Consider the following 19390-nt stretch of genomic DNA (forward strand, 5'->3'; position numbering starts at 1 on the left):
TCGGCATCCTCTAACTTGATAACGTCTTGGTGTCCAATAATGCTTTAAAAGGAATCGCCAGGATTGGTACTGCCTGGGCTTACTGTGTAATGTGAGGAACCCTCTAGACTTACCTAATATCTAATGGATGATTTCCTCTGCTTAAGAAAAACCCAAAGGCATGGTGTCACAGTGCCTCGTATTTCATCTCTCCTCGTTGCATCTTAGGTCGTTGTCACTCTCTATGGCTCAGAGGGGCACACGGAGCCCCATCACCTCTGTGACCCAGAGAAGACAGTCTTTGAGCGTGGAGCACTGGATGTCTTCCTTCTTTGCACTGGATCCTGGCTGGGGGACCTGCATGGCCTGCGGCTGTGGCATGACAATTCCGGCGACAGCCCTTCGTGGTGAGTACCTGCCCCATGCTGGCTCACTTACACTTTTTTTTTTTTATTTTATCGTACATTTATTTATGTTGTATGTGCACACTACTCACACGCATATGGAGGTTAAAGGACAATGTGAGAGTCAATTCTCCCCTTCCACCATGTGGGTTCCGGAGTTGTCGTAATTGGATGTGCAGGCATCCAGGCTTTGCTGAACCGTCCACAGAGCTCAGGAAGAACAGATTCAATCTAATTCCCCAGGACCCTAAGGTTTTCAGAAAGGGAAATTAGCATCTGCTACTACTTCTGGTCAGTAGCAGCACCGATGACGAGCACTGACTTTTCCTCTCTGCTAGGAAGATCCAAGACGGCTTCTTCCAGTGCAGCACTACACTGAGCACCTGTTGAGTGCCACTCTCTCCATCCAGGGGCTTAGCTGGGTCTTGCTGTAAACCGCAATGCCAGTCTGCCAGCCTTGGCCTCTCCTGCTGCTACAGGGTCTTGGGAAGCCTTCAGAGAACTGACGAAGGTTACAGTGTTGCTTGGCTCCCTTTTGGGGGAACTTTGTAACTGGTCTGATGTTGCCCAGAGCACTAGAACTTTCTCTGTTCTCACCTGAAACTGGTTCTGCTTTCTCGTCTAGGTGCCCTTTAGGCTAGTGATCTCAATTTCCTTCCAGACCTTGGTCTCTGTGTTCTCGAGCTGGCTTCATTTTGGCCCACTGAGTACCACAGCTCCTCCTGTCTCAGCTTCGAATGCCTTCTCCTCTGAGCCTAATCATTCCTGGTTCTTGATTTACAGAAAGAGGCTCATGTACATTCTCACCTGAACACGTAGAAGCCATTGTGGAGTTACTCACGGTCCTAATTTCAATATTTGATTGTTCTGCGTCAAAGAATAGAGAGACCCAGAGAGGTGGAGAGAACTGTAAGAGGGGCTAGTCAGTGGAATGGTCAGAATGCGCACACTAGTGACTAAGTTCGCCATCTTACACACGGGCTGTGCTTTATGCCACCCTAAGACAGTTACAGACATACCGTCAGAAGGCCCCAGTCACTGTGCTGCGCATCACACCTCTGAACAGGGCCAAGTGCTCCGTGCACCATTCAGTTGCTCTTCTATATTTTGGATCTAGTTTAAAAGCGCTGTAGCTGAGCGGCTGGGGAGGTGGCTCTGTGGCTAAAGGACTTGCCATGAAAGTGCAACGACCTGAGTTTGAATCCCCCAAACCCACATACGTCCAGGTGTAGTAACATGCATTTGTCTTCCCTGAACTCCTCTCTCACGATGGGATGGGGAGAAGGAGAATCCCTAGTGGATGCAGCCCCGTGCAAGGGACCTTGTCTCAAAGAAGGTAGAAGGAGAGGACTGATACCCAAGGCTCTTTTCTGATCTCCATATGCACACATGTACACACACTATTACACACAAACACACACACATTTTTTTAAAAACCGTATATAGTTGGGAAGAAGATTGAGTCTCAGATCTGAGGGTCTATAGTTCTGATACAGCTGCAGACCCAGATAAGGGGTGAGAAGTCATTAATATGAATGTTGAACACCAATGATGAAAAATGGAGGCACGTGGGATACTTTAAGAAGTAATGGGTCATTATCACACGTGGAACAAAGAAAGCGTAAAGATGTACTTGCGCATGCTCCTGCGCATGCGCACATCCAAATTCTCCAGAGTAAAGTTTGCCATCAGCACCATGAACTTCCTGAGGGCAGCAGGAGGGCGTGGCTCGCCTCTCATTCTTGCATTACAAAGCCTCCATTACTAATGCTCGGTGTAAGTGCAAGTTGAGTGTAATGCTCGGTGTAAGTGCAAGCTGAGTTTTCACACAGCAAGCCTTCCCTGCACACTTTCCTACCGTGAGGATCCATATCTGACTGCAGGTATGTAAGCCGGGTGATCGTCAGTGACATGACCGTGAAGAAGAAATGGCATTTCCAGTGCGATTGTTGGCTGGCCTTGGACTTGGGCAATTGTGAGCGTGACAGGGTATTTACACCAGCCTCCAGAAGCCAGCTGTCTTCCTTCAGGTATAATTGAGACATCCCTGGCAGTGCAAACTTCTGTAGCATGCACACGCAACATTATACACAGAAAGCACACACACATTTGGTTTTTTTAAAATGTAGTTGTGAAGAGGATCGAGGCTAAGATCTGAGGAGTAGATCTCAGCTACCTCCTCTTCTTCCTCGTTGTCTTCCCATCAGTCCTTGGATTCACCGTGCTGGACTCTTCTTGACATGGCCCTCCTTGGACCAGAGTTGGTGGCTGTAAGAGACCAAGCACGGGAGCTTACATAAAATGGCTAAATGGAAAACAAAGTGGCCCAAAACCTTTTCTCCAGAATGTCCCCTTCTCCGCTCTGTGGTAGGAACAGAGCTTCTGCTACTTCTTAGGAGCCCCTCCCATTCTATTGCTACAGAAGAAATCACACCTCCAAAGCATGAGTTCAGTGCCTGGAGCCCACATAGCAGGAGGAGAGGATTGACCCCCTACCAGCTAGCTTCTGACCTCCCCACACTTGATACAACACATGTGCGCCCACACACATGCAAAATAAATAGATAGGCAATTTATGTCTTCTGTCATTTAATTTCTCATTCCAGACACCTGTTCTCCTCCACAATCATAGAAAAATTCACCCAGGATTATCTGTGGCTCTCGGTTGCAACTCGACATCCCTGGAACCAGTTTACGAGGATCCAGCGGCTCTCCTGCTGTATGACTCTACTGCTCTGTGACATGATCATCAATGTCATGTTCTGGAAGATGGGTGGTGCCACTACCAAGAGGGGTGAACAACGTATGTACGAGCTGTGGCATATGCTGCCTGCAGTGGGTGGCATTCTGCCTGTGTTTCCGTCCTTATTTCAAGGCTTAGAAACCGAGTCACGGTGTGCCTTCATCTTCCTCCGTTGCCCTAACGTTAGATGTCAGCTCCTTCTCTGGGTGCTCTGGTTGATAAATGAAACAGTCGTAGGAACCTCGCAGGATCTTCACTACTTTCTAACCCTAGATAAATTCCTCCATAAATAGCCCTAACCCAGGCCGGAGAAAGTTAATGCCACGGCTTTCCTTCAGTAGGTCCACTTGCTGTGACCTTGTCAGAGCTGCTCATCAGCATCCAGACCTCCATCATCCTCTTCCCCATCCATCTCATCTTTGGGCGGCTCTTCCAGTTTGTTCACCCACCAGAAGCTCTGCCCCCGCTTCCTCTCCTCCAGGCCACCTGCCCCTCAGCTCTTGTTTTTGAGGCCCCCTCTCTTACACAGGTGGTCAAGGTAAGCTTGGTAACTTTGTTATACGTAAAGTACCCTCCCCCTTCCGTGATGTGGGAAAGAGTCATGGGAGATTTCTTGGGAGACTCACAGCATCCTGGTCCCTTTGATGTCTTTCCCCTAATTCCTGTCCACTGAGATGTGATCAGTTATAGTCTTAAGCTTTCTTCCAAGGTTATGAACTGTTCTAGAGACTAAGTGGAGTGGTGTGTACTACCCCGGAGCTGTTTTAATTTTTGATGCCTGAACAAACTGTCCCTCTCATCTGTGGTCTCTCACAGAAATGGTTTTGAAGAGGCACTGTGGGGTGACTCTTCTCTAACCAAAAAAAAAAAAAAAATTATAAATGAAGCATTGAGTTTCTTTACACTAAGCATGTGCCCCTGAGTACAAAAAGCAGGCTCACTATCTATAATTGTGCCCAGTGCTGAGCTAACGCAAGACAGACTGAAGTCTCTCAACTCGGTTCCTTACCCAGGAATTAAAGGAAACTGTGGGATTCCTGCTCAGGAGAAGTACACATCTGCTCTCGGAGTGTGAACAGTCTTTGTGGAGTTCTTGTGACATTAACAAGCTGGCGAAGCTTTTATCCGCCCTCATTTACTCTCACTTAGAAGATCAAGGCTGTCACCAGCAGACAGAATCCCACCAGGAAGACGGTAAAGTCCGGCAATTTCGGTTACTCCTGTAGCTTCACCTCTGCTCCCGCTTTGCCTTTCAGCCAAGGTGATTCATGCTCAGCTGATTTCATTAACCTTCCGGTCTTGAGCTGATAGCTTTGGTCTCTTGAGATCTTCACACCCTGGTGATAAAGCTTAGAGCACTAACTGTAAAAAACGCAAAAGTAGTCAGACCTTCCCCCCCCCCCAACACACTCCATCAGCTGAAGCCTGATTTGTCATCATTTTCTTCCCTTCAGTGGAGAGGTGGCAGGACTTGGGGATTTCGAAAGCGGCTTGGGCCCTTGCTAGTCTAGTCTGTGTGTGCCGCAGCTCTGGTGGGAAAACTCAGTAAGATTGTGAACGTGTCGAGGTCCGAGTTTAGAATGGTACGACAGTGATGTACGCCTGCACTTTCTCTGCGCTTTCAGAAGGGAATGGTGCTGTGGGTGCGGAGCTTGTCTCCATGGGTACTGGGAGACATTAGCTTTCCTGTTACCTAATAACTGTTCTTCCCCATCACCCATCTCTACTCACCGAAATCTCCCATCTGTGAACATGCTGACCTGAAATAAACCCACAGGGGTGTCTGAAAATCATTTCCATTTCTGCCGATACCTTCTCCAAGTTCTGCAGAGACTGAAATCGCACTTAGATGTTCTTGGTGCTGCCCAGGATCACCAGCCTCATGACTTCTCAGAAGCAGTCAGCCAACTTCAAAACCTCAGGGAGCTCCTGGAGACACAGATTCTTCCCAGGGAGCCAGGGCCGTGCAGGTAATCACCATCACCGTTGCTACCTGTCAACTTTCCGAGCCTCTCCCGGTATCAGCAGGAGATAATTTCAACTTCTATTCTCCAGGCATTCAACCTGTTTCCCCATCCTAAGCCCAGAAGAAGGGAAGAAGCCCATGTCATTTTGCCTGTTCAGATGGTTGAAGTACAGCTGCTGGCTCCTTCTTGGTGTCATCAGCCTGGTTTCTGCCTTTTTTATAACACTCTATAGCTTGGAGTTGAACAAAGACCAAGCCACCAGCTGGGTTATTTCAATGATGCTGTCGGTACTACAAGACATCTTTATCAGCCAGCCGATAAAGGTACGTGACAGATGAGACCAGCCGTTACAGCTGGAGGAAGGGAGAAACCGAGGCCAAGTGTTTTGACAGTTAGCAAATAAATCAACAGGCAGAGTGATATTTGTTAGAGATATATGCAGAGGAACAACAGAAAATACGCTAGCAGCTAATAGATTAGCATACATACGGCAGGAAATAATGAAGATAGGGATTTAAAAAAAAATCAAATACTGGCTGCTGAGATGTCTCAGCAGGTTAGGGCACTTGCTGTCTGACCTCAAGTCTACTTAACTTTGATCCAACAACCCACATAAAAATAGGAAACAGGGCTGGAGAGATGGCTTAGCAGTTAAAAGCACTAACTGCCCTTCCAGAGGTCCTGAGTTCAATTTCCCAGCAACCACATGGTGGCTCACAACCGTCTGTAATGGAATCTGATGTCCTCTTCTGGTGTGTCTGCAGACGACTTATAGTGTACTCATATAAAAAATAAATAAATCTGAAAGAAAGGAAGAAAGAAAGAAAGAAAGAAAGACAGAAGCAAGGAACCAAGGAAGGACGGAAGAACGAACGAACGACAGAAAGAAAGAAAGAAAGAAAGAAAGAAAGAAAAGAGGAAACAACTCCATGAAGTTGTCCTCTGATTTCTACAACACATGCACACAACACCCAACACACACACAGGTAATATTACTACTCATAATAACTAAAATTGTGACAATAACTTTTTGAAAAGAACAATGACAAGCCACTTTTTAAGAAACGTAAATAAAGCTGGAAAGATGGCTCAGAAGTTAAGAGCACTTGTTGCTCTTGCAAAGGACCCACGTTTGATTCCCAGCTCCCACAGGGTAGGTCATGGACATCCTTAATTCCTTAATGTGATTCTTCTTTCTGACCTTTGTGGGTACCAGGCATGCAAATGGTGTAGGCAAAACACTCATACACATAAAACAAATAAGTCCTTAAAAAAGTTAAGAAACATAAAGACTTTTAAATGTTTAATTAAGGAAAAGTCAAAACACACCAAAGTATAGAAAAGTAGCCTAATGAATTCTCAAGTTCTGTTACCCAGCATCAAAAATCACAAATGATGGTTAATATTCCTTCATCTGTTTTGAAAAAAAAAAAAATTCCAAAGTTCACATGACCTTTTTCTGGACATCTCTAAAATTTGTCTGAATGTCTCTAAAAATTAAACGTTTCAAATATAAAATCGTTATGACACTTAAGTAAGTTGACAGTTTCTTAACATGGAAAACCCACATAAGAGCTTGGTCAGGTCATTCAGCTGCAAAGGAACTGAGTGTGATCCCTGGACCCTATGTAGAAGTCACCCCATTGCCTCATGGGTGCCATGGCCACAAGCTAATGTAAATGTGTAAATAAATGGGATGTGCGGTTAGGCTCCGCCCCTCACCTGCACGTATGACATCATCTCCTGGGGCCCACAACACCTGCTCATTGGAGTTCCCCTGACTCTTGTCTCCAGGTGATCTTCCTGACATTGCTGTTCTCCCTGATGGCGGACCACATGCCATGGCTTAACAAAGACAAGGAACAACACGCCAGGAGAATTGTAGCACTTTGGGGTAATTCAAATAGCTCCAGATACTGTTTATTTTACAAAGAACAAAGCAACAGTTCCTGCTGCCTGTGAGATCTGACATACCCATCAGAGACCAGGTCACCTGGGGGACTTCTCTTCCTTCTCTGTCCAGGAGCCCAATGTCCCAAACTCATCCATTCCTCTGGAAGCCAGTGAACCCTCTCAATGCTTCTGTGCTTGGCTCCATCTGTCCTCCCTCCTGAGCCCCAGATGGTATTTGTACCGCCTGTCATCTCCAGGACTGAGCTGTCTGCCTGCCCCACAAGACCACACTTGTGTATATCCTCATTTCAGTCAAATGGCATTGCCCCCAACAATCCACACTTGTTAGCGTAATCCTAAGTGCCCTGTTCCCTACATCCAGTCCCCAAGCCTGAGGGGGTCCAGCCTGGAAAGAAAACAGACTCAAAATTACTCACAGCCCATGGAGGAATATTGCAAACGTAGGGTTGAGCCAAAAAGTGCAGGGTGCAAAAATGTCAGCACAGTGTTATGCATATGTTGACTAAAAGACATAAGCGTATCCCCATAAATTTATCTGTAAACTCTGAAGAAAGGAATGGGAATAATCTCTAAAGCTCGGGAAAGGGTCACCTCTCTGAGGGAAGGAAGGGAAAACAACAAAATGGAGTATGTGACAGACATAAAACCACCAATCACTTCTTTAAACCTAGCAGTAGACATGCTAAGAGCTAAGCACTCCAATCTTAGTGGGGTCTTAAGAACTAACAGTCTCACTCGGAAGTGTCTTTCTTGTCCTTATTTAATTTCTTGTGCATTTGAACTATTCTCTATGTGAACTGACTTCTTTTATGAAGTTCTTGTCCCTACCCATCTGAAGTTCTAAGACCTGCCCTTCAAGACAAAGGTAGCACGGGGTATAGTTGAGGGGAGTGTTTGCTGGCATACAATAGGCCTTCAGCTGTGGCTGCCAGCACTGCAAAGAAAGGCCAAATTCCCATTTCTCTGCAAAGGCATCTCCAACTTTCCTTGGGGAAATTTTGTTTATTCTCCAGTGATCTCACAGCACTTGTGCGTGCATGCATGTAATTTTTGCCATTTACCCTCTCTCTGTCTCGTTCCCTATCCTACCTCTCACCTTACCTTTTGCTTATGAATCTCTACATTCTTCTGCTCAGTATAGTCTTCAAAGCAAACCATTGTCACCTCCTGGATCCTTCAGAAATGTTCTGCCAGAATTTGCGAATTTGCATCGTATAGAAGCCCAGATGATTTCTACTTGTGTTGAACTTGAGAACAATATTCCCAAAAGTATTCCACTGAGTAGACTCCCCAGGCTCTAGTTTAAGATAGACGTATACAGAAAGTTAGTGTATGTCCATTGAACCTAATTCTTTAAATAAAAAGGCTAGGGATGTACTGAGTGGCAAAGCACTTGTCTGGTGCTTGTGAGACACTGCACTGGAGTCCTAGCACGGAAAAGATTCTTATTGGTGCATTGTGCCAGTGTGTGTCTGTAATCTCAGCATCTGGGAGGTTGACCTCACGTTTATGATCTCTGCCTCAGAGGTAAGGCATTTTCTCAATTACTGATCAATGTGAGAAGGGCCCAGCCCATTGTGGGTGGTACCATCCCTAGGCTGGTAGTCCTGGGTTCTATCATAAAGCAGGCCGAGAAAGCCATGTGAAGTGAGCCAGCAAACAGCACCTCTCCATGGTCTCTGCATCAGCTCTTGCCTTCAGGTTCTACCCCTGTTGAGTTCCTGTCCTGACTTCCTTTGGTGATGAACTGTGATGTGGCAATGTAAGCAGAATTAACCCTTTCCTCCCCAACTGGCTCTTTGGTTGTGATGTTTCATTGCAGCAATAGAAACCCTGACTAAGACAAGTTGGAACCAGTGTAGTGGGGTATTACTGTGACAGACCTGACCATGTTTTGGGAAGCATTGTGGAAGGACTTTGGAACTTTGGGCTAGAAAAATCATTGAGTGTTGAGAGGTCAGTTGGATGTTCTCTGGGAGCTTGGGAAATAAGAACGTTGAGAACAGTGCAGAAGCAGAAGCTTGTGAACTTTCAGAGAGAAGATTAAAGACTCTTATCAGGGCTGTTTGCTATTTTGATGTAAGATTCACCTGCGGCTGAAGAATCAGCTGTGATTAGCAAGATACCAGAACTACTGAAGTAAGACATTTACGTTACTGGGACAATTGGTGATAGCTAGCTGGAGCTTGGAAATTAGTAGTGATTAAGAAGAGACCAGCATCACCGAAGTGAAATCTGGGAAATGGTTTTAAAGAGCACAGAGGAGCTGTGTTCCAGAACTACTTGAGGTCACATCTAGTGTTGGCAGCCAAATTTGATAGCGCAAGAGTCACCCAGGTGGTACTGTTTTGAAGACATGAAGGGGTCATGGAGAGCATCTGAGGCTTGAACTGTGAGAGGCCAGGAGAGGCCATCGGTGAAGGTGCAGCCTCAGTTGCAGTTGGAGGCCCAGAACTGAAGGGATCATACAAAGAGGTTGAGCCTTGGTACCACGAGGGAGCCTAGGAGAGGCGATTGATGAAGTGCAGCCCAGCCAACATTTGGGAGATGCCAGTACCGTGGGATGACCACCAAGAACAGCAGCAGCAGTGGAGTAGAGCCAGCCTGAGCTTAGAAGACAAGCTGTGTGTGCTGCAGAGGGGCAGAGCCGGAGAAGTGACTCAGGCTCTTTGGAGGAGCTCAGAACATAAGTGGATCTCAGGCATTAGACAGTTGGTTTTGCTTTGATTTGATTGTGACTGTGCCCTGAAGTAAAAGACTCCTTTTCTCTCTTTAAGTAAGAAAGTATTTTTTTCTGGAGCCCGCAATTAAAAGACTTTGGACTTGAAAAGAGATTGGATATTTTAAGAGACCAGAATAATTTTTTTACATTTTTTATTAATTATTTACTTTACATCCTGACGGCAGCATCCCCTCTCCCTCCTCTCCTGCCAGTCCCTCCCACCTCATCTCCTCCACCCCTGCTCCACTCCTCCCTTGCTTCTCCCTAGAAAAGGGAAGGCTTCTCATGATCACCCAGCCTTAGCATATCAAGCTGCAGTAAGACTAGGTGTATCTTCTTCTATCGAGGCTAAACAAGGGAGCCCAGTTAGGAGAAAGGGATCCAGTTCAGTCAGTGCAATCAGAGACAGCCCCTGTTCCCACATCAAGACCCAGCCACACAACTGTTAAATATGTGCAGAGAGCCTAGGAGGGACCAAAATTTTAATGTGTTTGAATTTGTAAAGACTGTGTGTCTTTTAAAAGTTTTTGGTTCTAACGTATGTGATCTTGGGGATAAATAAGAAAAGAAAGGTTGTAGCTTAATCATAATGTGTTTGTATGTCAAGTTGTACTTGCTACAAATTGACAAGAGGTTGGTTGTACTGGCTGGTTTTGTGTGTCAACTAGACATAAGCTTGTCATCAGGAAGAAAGCAGCCTCAGTTGAGGAAATGCCTCCATGAGACACAGTGGTAAGGAAGGCATTTTCCCAATTAGTGATCAATGAGGGAGGGTCCAGCCCATGGTGGGTGGAGCCATCCCTAGGCTGATAGTCCTGAGTTCTAGAAGAAGGCAGGCATGAGCAAGGCATGCTGACTAAGCCAATAAACCGAACCCCTCCATGGCCCGTGCATCAGCTCCTGCCTCCAGGTTCCTGCCCTTCTTGAGTTCCTGTCCTGACTTCCTCCAGTGATGGACCATGGTCTGGAAGTGTAAGCTAAATAAACTCTATCCTTCCCCAACTTGCTTTTTAGTCATGGTGCTTTTGTCATAGCAAGAGAGACCCTGCGTAAGACAGACATTGTCAGGAAAAGGGGGCAGGGAGGAGGAGAGAGAGAGAGCACTCCTGGGCTGTGTGATCTGGCGCCGAGGTTCACAGGTGGTAGACAAGCACCATACTTAGATTTAACTTTTCTGGAAACTGATTTATATTGTCTTGTATAAGTTTGGATTCCAATGGGTTGGAATTTTTCATTGGTGATGTTCCGGTTTTTTTTTTTTTTTTTTTTTTTTTCAAGACAGGGTTTCTCTGTATATCCCTGGCTGCCCTGAAACTCTCTCTATAGACCAGGCTAGCCTCAAACACACAGAAGTCTGCCTGCCTCTGCCTCCCGAGTTCTGGGATGAAAGGGGGTACCACCTGCATGGATTGGAATTTTAAGAAGAAAACTCCAGGCCTTCTTTCATGGACAGAGAGGTGCTGCTCAGAGAGCATCTCACCTGCTCCAGCGTTCACCAGGAAGCGCCTGCAGGAGATGCTCATGCTAGTTAGCATGTCCTGAAATCTAACATTTACTTAGCCTGTGTTTCAATATCTGACAGCAAAATGTCCTAAATCGGCGCCTGGGATGAGAGACAAGAACAATCCCCTCTACACTGCCCCAGCAATGAACAACCTAGCCAAGCACACACACAAAGCCTGGAAGAAGCAGCTCTTCAAGCTGACTGGTGGTACCCTGGGTATGACGGGGTGGTGGCAGCAGGATCTCTGCAGCACACTGTCTGGAGTGGGAAGGGTGGGGTAGAATAAGACAGAAAACAGGGAAGGGAGGAAAGGTGTCTTTTAAAATGAAATTTGGAATTCTAACAATTCAAGTGTGTGTGTGTGTGTGTGTGTGTGTGTGTGTGTGTATGTGTGCATACACACTGGGTTGAACTATTTGAACTATTTGAAATTGCCCATTTCGACTATATTTTTGGTTGGTTGGGTTTTGGCTTTTTCAAGACAGTTTCACTGTGTATCCCAGGCTGTCCTGGAACTCACTTTGTAGACCAGGCTAGCCTCAAACTCAGAGATCTACCTGCCTCTGCCTCCCGAGTGCTGGGATTTAAAGTGAGCACCACCACATCCCAGCTTCCTTTTAACTGGTTCTGACCTGCAGAGGTGAAGCATAAGAGAATTGAAAAGGGTTCAGAGTTCGAAGGTGACTACTTGAATATGAATCTTTGTTGTTGTTGTTGTTGTTGTAAACCAGTACAAATCCTCTTCCTGACCCTGCTGATGACTACTGTCTACTCTGCAAAGGACTCCAGTCGATTTTACCTCCACCGAGCTATCTGGAAGAAGTTTTCTCACCGTTTCTCAGAAATCAAAGCTGTGGGGGATTTCTACCCCTGGGCCAACCGCACCCTCCTTCCTAACCTATATGGAGATTACAGAGGTAAGGGCAGTTCTGGGCAGAAGGGAGGTGAGTTCGTCCTCTTGAGAGCCTTTCTACAACCCATGGAAAACTAGAGAAAGGTCAGCCGGCTTCTTGATATGACGACACCTCTGTGGACAATACAAAGTCCTGGGACTCCATCCCAGAAGGTTCAGGTGGGGACTTGTGGTGACCCATAATCTGATTCCTCTGGTCCAGGTCACAGGGATGAGCAGCGTGTCACTTACAGCACACAGAGTAGTTGCAGGGACCCTGGGACTCAGCTACACATGGCGCACAGGTTTGGGCTCTAATAAAACCGATCTTTACGTGACTGTGTATCCAACTCTTCTGTGTGCTGGCCCAGCTTAGTCCCACAAACACACAATGAACATTTGCAGTCTTCAGAGGCTTGACTCGAGCTGATTTTTTAAAAATGCTCATAATGGTCTCTGTGTCCTTAAAGAACCTCACTGAATGAGGCTCTGCCACGATTTGCCCTGCAGCAGGTGTGAGTGGGTAGTGCACTCTCCCCTCAGACTCGTGGTCATTGTTTTGTCTGGTCGTCCAGCTTTGCCATAACTGGGTCCTGCTGAGGAGCTGAGTTCTGGGAATCATTACTTCCTTTTACCTCAGGGTTGGTAGCTTCATGGTGAGATTCTGTGTTCCTGAGGAGAATCTGAAGCCGTATGTTCATCTTAGCATGTACTTTCAGCTTCCCCAGAGTGTACTTGGTGTGTGAACACTCCTACAGAAGGCAACTCCTACTCATTGCACGGTGACATTTTTTTTTTTTTAAGTACCATTTTGGATAACAGTTTTGAGGTCCGGAGAACATTCTATTTGTAATACATAACTCTGAGCTGAATAAAATATTGACAAAATGATCAGAACCTGGGATGGCAAAAGTTGAGGCCATTGTAGGATTGGGCTCCTTGGCTGTAGTATAGCACCACAGTGTTTTCGAAGATGTAGAGCCTGCTCAGACTCACACCCACTTACCATTATGTGATCCTAGGTGGATTTCTCAGGCTTCTCAAGCATCCCCAGCCTTGCCCTGTCCCACAGAGCTGAGTGCCCTGGTACAGGGTACTGACATAGTTAGTGCTGCCTGTCAGCAGTGGGGAAATGAAACTTTACTATTGAGCTATTGAACTGACAGCAGCTACCCAGATGGACACACTGACAAATGCAACAGACCTCAGGATGAAGATAAAGAGCACACCACAAGTGGTGTTTATAATCCTGGCACTCAGGAAGTAGAGGCAGGATCCTGAATTTGAGGCCAGCCTGGGCTACTAGGCAAGATCTTGTTTTAAGAAAGAAATATAGTCAAGTAGGCATGAGGTCAAAAGCAGTTAAAATTGACACTAACGGATCAGGCATGGTGGCGAACGCCTTTAATCCCAAAACACAGGAGGCAGAGGTAGGCGTATCTCTGAGTTCAAGGCCAGACTAGTCTACAGAGTGAGTTCCAGGACAACCAGAGCTAGTCCTGTCTGTTCCAGACAGGCAGGCAGGCAGGCAGAAAAACCCTGCTTCAAAAAAAAAAACAGTGTGTGTGTGTGTGTGTGTGTGTGTATGTGTGTGTGTGTATGTGTGTGTGTGTGTAGGTAACATGGTTTACCTTCTTTTTTTTTTTTTTTTTTTTTTTTTTTTTTTTTGGTTTTTCGAGACAGGGTTTCTCTGTATAGCCTTGGCTGTCCTGGAACTCACTCTGTAGAACAGGTTGGCCTCAAACTCAGAAATCTGCCTGCCTCTGCCTCCCAAGTGCTGGGATTAAAGACGTGCGCCACCACCGCCCGGCCTACCTTCTCTTTAAAAATCATTGTTTTCAAAATGGCTACAGCCCAGTCTCACCATGCAACTCTTCTGCTCCAGCCATTGAACTGACTTTTGGGAGAATAGTCTTAACTAAGCCTGGGAAGATGTTCAGGGAACCGATCCTTGGGGAGCCCACAGAGTTGCAGCCAGATAAAACCCAGCTGACCTTTGCTCAGTTTCTCATGCACCATTGTGGGGACATTTGGAAAAGCAACTGAGTTGTCACTCAGTAAATGATGGCAAGCTACAAGCAGTGTCATGAGTTCGGCTTTTGCCTTAGTTTACCTGGGAGTGTCCCCATCAGTATATATGAGGCCAACTCTATTCCATTTTACCCATTTACTATACAGAGGTTTGTTGTACGGTAACTTCTATAATCAGCTAAGACTGCTAATACCTACCTTACACATGGGCAAATGTATCTGAGAAATTCCTTGGAAAAGCTCTGCTTAGGTCAGAGTATATACACGTTGTTCAACTTATTTTTGATTCCATGTGTGTATTTTACCTGTATGAATGCACAAGTACTGTGTGCATGTGCAGGAGTTCGTGGGTGTCAGAAGAGGAGGTTGGATCCCCTGGAACTAGAGTTACAGGTAATTGTGGGCCACCATGTGGGTGCTGGGAGTTGAACTCAGGTAGGTCCTCTGCAAAAGTAGAAACTACTCTTTATCACCAAACCATTTTTCTAGCCCCTATATACAGACTTTTTACATTTCTTTTTATGTATGTATATATATACCATATACCACATGTGTGCAGGTATCACTCAACTTGGGTGCTGGGGACCAGACTGGATCTTCTGGAAGAGTAGTAAGTTCCCTTAACAGTTGGGCTATCTCTCCAGCACCCTACACTTTTAATTTTAAAAAGGTAATGCCAGGGATGGAGAGATGGCTAAGCGGTTGAGGACACTGACTCCTCTTTCAGAGGACCGGGTTTAAATCCTAGCACCCACCTAGCTCGTAACTGTCTAACTCCAAGATCTGACACCTTCACACAGACATACATGCAGGCAAAACACCAATGCACACAAAATGGAAATACTAATTTTTAAAAAAAAGATTATTTCCAGGCCTGGAAAGTTGACTCATAAGTTAAGAGTGCTCGTTGCTCTTGCAGAGGACTCGAGTTCAATTACCAGCACCAGTGTGGTGGCCCACAACTGTCTATAACCCCAGTCCCAGGAGCTCTGAGACCTTCTTCTGAACTTGGGCTCCAGACATGCATGTAATATGCATACACACATGCAGGCAAAACACTCAAACACGTAAAACAGTCCAAGTATCACCAAGTGGATGTGACAGTTCAAAATGTCTGAAATCCAGCAGTTGGTAAGGAGAAGTCAGCCTGGGCTACATAGTGAAACTATCTCAAAACGAAGCAAGAAAGAAACAAGGGCTTGGTTTGTCAGTCTGTGACCAGTCACCTGCTCTGGGGAAACAAATGTTTCCAGATTGTTCTTACAGTGTCAGTAAGTAATCCTACAAGCAGAGAACCAGAGTTGTCCACACCCCTACCACAGGGTAGAAGTGTTTCCAAACTATGCAAAGGGCTCTGGAACCGAGAAAGGCTTTTTGGTTGCCCTCGGGGCGGGGGTGTGAGGGAAATATAAGTTAGAACTAAACCAAGCAGCATTTTCCACATTTTCATGAAAGCAAACCTCCTCTCATTCTTCATCTCTTCTGTGTTTTTAAATTATAAAACTGAGTCCCCTGTTCAAAATCCAACAGGGACATTTAGAATAAAATGTCACACCCCTCCCCCAGGCTGACCTGCTCCGTGCAGCCCTTAGCTGTCACCTCATCTCTTCCCGCTCTGATCCTCATGTGCTATATTACAGCCACTTGAGCTCCCGTGGCGTTAAATTCATCAATCACGCCATCACCTTGGGATCTTGGGACCTGCTGTTCCCGCCTGGCATCCACATGACACTTCTGACTCTGTTAGGGTCCCTCAATGCCAAACCATCAGAGAACTCTTCCCTCACTTCGCAAAGCACCACTTCCTACCTTTCGTATGGCCAGTCCTTGTTCCTCACCAGTGTGCTCTCGGGCAGGTATGCCCCTGTATCTGTTTGCTCCTGACACCTAAACATGGCTGCTTGGCTCATGTCAGAAGGTGTGTTGTTGAAAGAATGAATGGGTAAATGGATGTGGGGTCTTTTTGTTGTTGTTGTTAGGGTCTTTGGTGTTGCTCTTTAAATGATATACTATATTTCTGCACCTGCTGTAAGTGGTATGGCTACATGTACACTGTTATTTTGTGCCCAGTAACCCTAAGTTAGCATTTTTAACTTAATTGTTTTTCCACTGATCCTCTTACTTTATCTTGATAATACGTGTCATTTATAAATTATCACACAGTTCCATTTGTTTTTACACCTCTTTTGTCTGCTTGCATTGGTTCATGTCTCTAAATGTTTGCAGAACTGCTGATAAAGTGTACCTGGGCGGCCTCAGTCAGTCAGCAACAAGACAGTTGTCTTATTGTTTGTTGTATTGTTTGCTTTATTCTCTCACTAGGATTTATTACTGACGGGAACTCCTTCCTTCTGGGCAATGTTTTGCTCCGCCAGATCCGCATTCCTAATGACGTACTCTTCCCAGTATCGCTCCACGAACAAATGAAGTCGTATCCCCAGCATCAGGAGGACAGAGAGAACTATGGGGCTGGCTGGGTGCCCCCGGATACAAACATCACAAACGCAGACAGTATCTGGCATTATCAGAGTCAGGAGTCTCTGGGAGGCTATCCCATCCCAGGGGAGTTAGCCACTTACTCAGGAGGAGGCTATGTCGTAAGGCTCGGAAGAAACTACAGTGCTGCAGCCAGGTGAGTGTGTGCCCTGAGCAAGGGACCCATCGCTGGACAGCCAGGAACTGGGCCCAGCTGAGAAGTCCATCAGCTGTGGTGCTTCTGTACTGGCCCTGGTACTTGTACACGCTTCTACTTTACACTCTAAAGAAATAACCCTCCTCCCCCCTTTTAAAATTATTCCTTAGTTAGTATGGGTGTTTTACTTGGATTTTATGTCTATTTATTTACATGTGTGAAGTGCCCTCAGAGGCCAGAAGAGGATATTGGGACAGATCCCCTGAGACAGGAGTTACAGGCAGTTTCAAGATGCCATGTGGGTGCTAGGAATCAAATCCAGGACCTCTGGAAGAGCAGCCAGTATTCTTAACCACCGAGCCATCTCTCCAGCCCCTGGAACTGCATTTTTAAATTTAGAAACTTCTTGGTCAACTTCAAGTTACAGATTGTGTTTTGTTTTGTCAAAAACCAAAGACTTTTTTAATCTGAAAGGAGATTTTTTATTTCAATTCTAGGGGTAGTTGAACTTAGATGAATCTTAGACACACAGTGATCTTCAAATATAAATGGAAACATTACACTTTGTCAACCATGATATGAACATCAACCCAAAGTCTAAATGCCCAAATTAAATTGTTAGGAGTTTGCAGAGTGGGTTAATACACAAATCCTGATGGTCTTTGTTACCATGAAGGAAAAGGTCTGAGTTGTCTTCTGAGCTGGCAAGATGGCTCATCAGGTGAAGGTCCTTGCCGCCATGTCTGAGGACCCGAGCTCATCATGACGACCTGGGACTCTAGGACCCACATGATTCATAACTGACCCTTTGAAGTCGTCTTCTGACCTCCACATACTCACTGTGGTACACACACACTCCCAATAAATACAATAAAAATTTAAAACAAAACTGGTTTCAAAGTTATAGCAGCAAGGAACTACTCAAAAACAATGTCAATCAAATAATGACGTTTATACTTCTTTCAACTCTGAGTACCCGATAGGATACTCTACAGTGTGGAGAACTGACTGTTTCAAATAGTACTGGACAGTATTTATAAAACGAATCCTGCCTTACAGATGAAATGGCAAATACGGTTTCCTTGTTGTAAACGCTACTGTGAACGTCTTGCTTCTTAGTTAACTGTTCACATTATCACCATGTGACTTTGGGAGTGACTAGTCATAAAGTCTTTTATAAAAACACTAGATCAAGGGATGAGGCTCCTCATGTGGTCTGTAACAGAGCCAGGGTGCTGCTCTCCACTACACTATTGAATGGCTCTGTTTCCCTGTGTCTCCAGGGTTCTGCAGCATCTGGAGCAGAGGCGCTGGCTGGACCACTGCACAAAAGCCCTCTTTGTGGAATTCACGGTCTTTAACGCTAATGTGAATCTGCTCTGTGTGGTGACCCTCGTCTTGGAATCCAGGGGTATGGGTATGTAGGCCTTCTCTCTTGCTCTGCCACCGGCTGTCTCAGGACAAGGCAGCCTTTACTGATTATATACCATTCATTCAAGTAAACTTGAATCAATTGCTCAGAAGTATGATTTTTTAAATTTCTCTATGTATATTGGTGTTTTGCCTGCACACATATCTGTGTGAGGATGTTAGATCCTAGAACTGGAGTTACAAACATGGCAGAGTGATCTGCCATGTGGGGCTGGGAATTGAACCAGACCCAGAATTATGATTTTTTTTTTAAATCAAATAGCTCAACAGCCCTTTTACCTCCCACACCCCAGATGCTACTTTTAGTTTCAACTGATATTAAATTTTCATATTTAAAAAAATTTTTTTTGAGACAGGCTCTCTCTGGATAGTCCTGGATCTCAAGAACTTGCTATGTAGACCAGGCTGGCCTTGTACTCACAGAGATCTCTCCCCTCTGCCTCCTGAGTGCTGAGATTAAAAGCATGGATCACTGCAGCAGACTTTCAGATGTTTTGCTTACTCATTCATGGATTTTTGGTTTCAAGTGTTACTTTTTCTATGAAGGGGATTCAGCTTTTGAACTCACATGGCCCTAGCATCTATCTCCCATTGCTTTCTTTGTCTTCATCATTGAGTCTTTGCCATTGCCATAGTATTGCCAGGGTACTCAATGACAATTGCCACCTTTGTCAGAGGGGCATCTCACCGATGATTAGATGCTAACTGGTATGGTCCTTTTCAGGAAGTCTGCCTTGATCTGACTCCCTTCCTCCTCTTCTTTACCCTAGGATTGACTTACAGGTGTTCTCTCATTAACCACTGTGTACTGCTATTAATTGGGGAGCATTTCCCTCCCAGACCAGCAGAGCAAGCAGCTTCTACCCTGCTCTCTAACCCAGTGGTTCTCAGCCTTCTTAATGCTGCGACCCTCTAGTAAGGTTCCTTGTGTTGTGGTGACCCCTAACCATAGAATTATTCCATGGCTACTTCATAACTGTAACTTGCTACTGTCATAAATATCTGATATATGACACCCAAAGGGTCTCAACCCACAGGTTGAGAACCACTGCCCTAAATGCCCCTAAAAGCTTCCTGGGGCTCTTAGAGTCTTGTTTAACTATCAAAGACAAAGGTAAAGGGGGGGGTCTTAAAACTTGAGATTTAGCTGTACAAAGAAAGAAAAGTTTGT

At 45.5% G+C, this 19390-nt stretch overlaps 1 protein-coding gene across 8 annotated transcripts in view; it reads left to right on the top strand.

Annotated features, from left to right (window-relative positions):
• The window catches only part of Pkd1l3 (polycystin 1 like 3, transient receptor potential channel interacting), a 62774-nt gene that overhangs the window by 35114 nt on the left and 8270 nt on the right, over nt 1-19390 (top strand). For 7 of the 8 annotated variants that reach the window (XM_076915858.1, XM_076915862.1, XM_076915863.1 and 4 more), the window contains 12 exons: nt 208-386; nt 2267-2413; nt 2990-3186; nt 3465-3664; nt 4140-4320; nt 4904-5096; nt 5182-5416; nt 6888-6987; nt 11312-11449; nt 11965-12150; nt 16479-16788; nt 18072-18205. In XM_076915858.1, the coding sequence (XP_076771973.1) occupies nt 208-386; nt 2267-2413; nt 2990-3186; nt 3465-3664; nt 4140-4320; nt 4904-5096; nt 5182-5416; nt 6888-6987; nt 11312-11449; nt 11965-12150; nt 16479-16788; nt 18072-18205 (2200 nt within the window). The remainder of the gene's footprint in view (nt 1-207; nt 387-2266; nt 2414-2989; nt 3187-3464; nt 3665-4139; nt 4321-4903; nt 5097-5181; nt 5417-6887; nt 6988-11311; nt 11450-11964; nt 12151-16478; nt 16789-18071; nt 18206-19390) is intronic. The other variant, XM_076915864.1, reaches the window with a different exon arrangement.

This window comes from Arvicanthis niloticus, chromosome 18 (genome assembly GCF_011762505.2).
Source record: "Arvicanthis niloticus isolate mArvNil1 chromosome 18, mArvNil1.pat.X, whole genome shotgun sequence".
NCBI classification, from domain to species: domain Eukaryota; kingdom Metazoa; phylum Chordata; class Mammalia; order Rodentia; family Muridae; genus Arvicanthis; species Arvicanthis niloticus.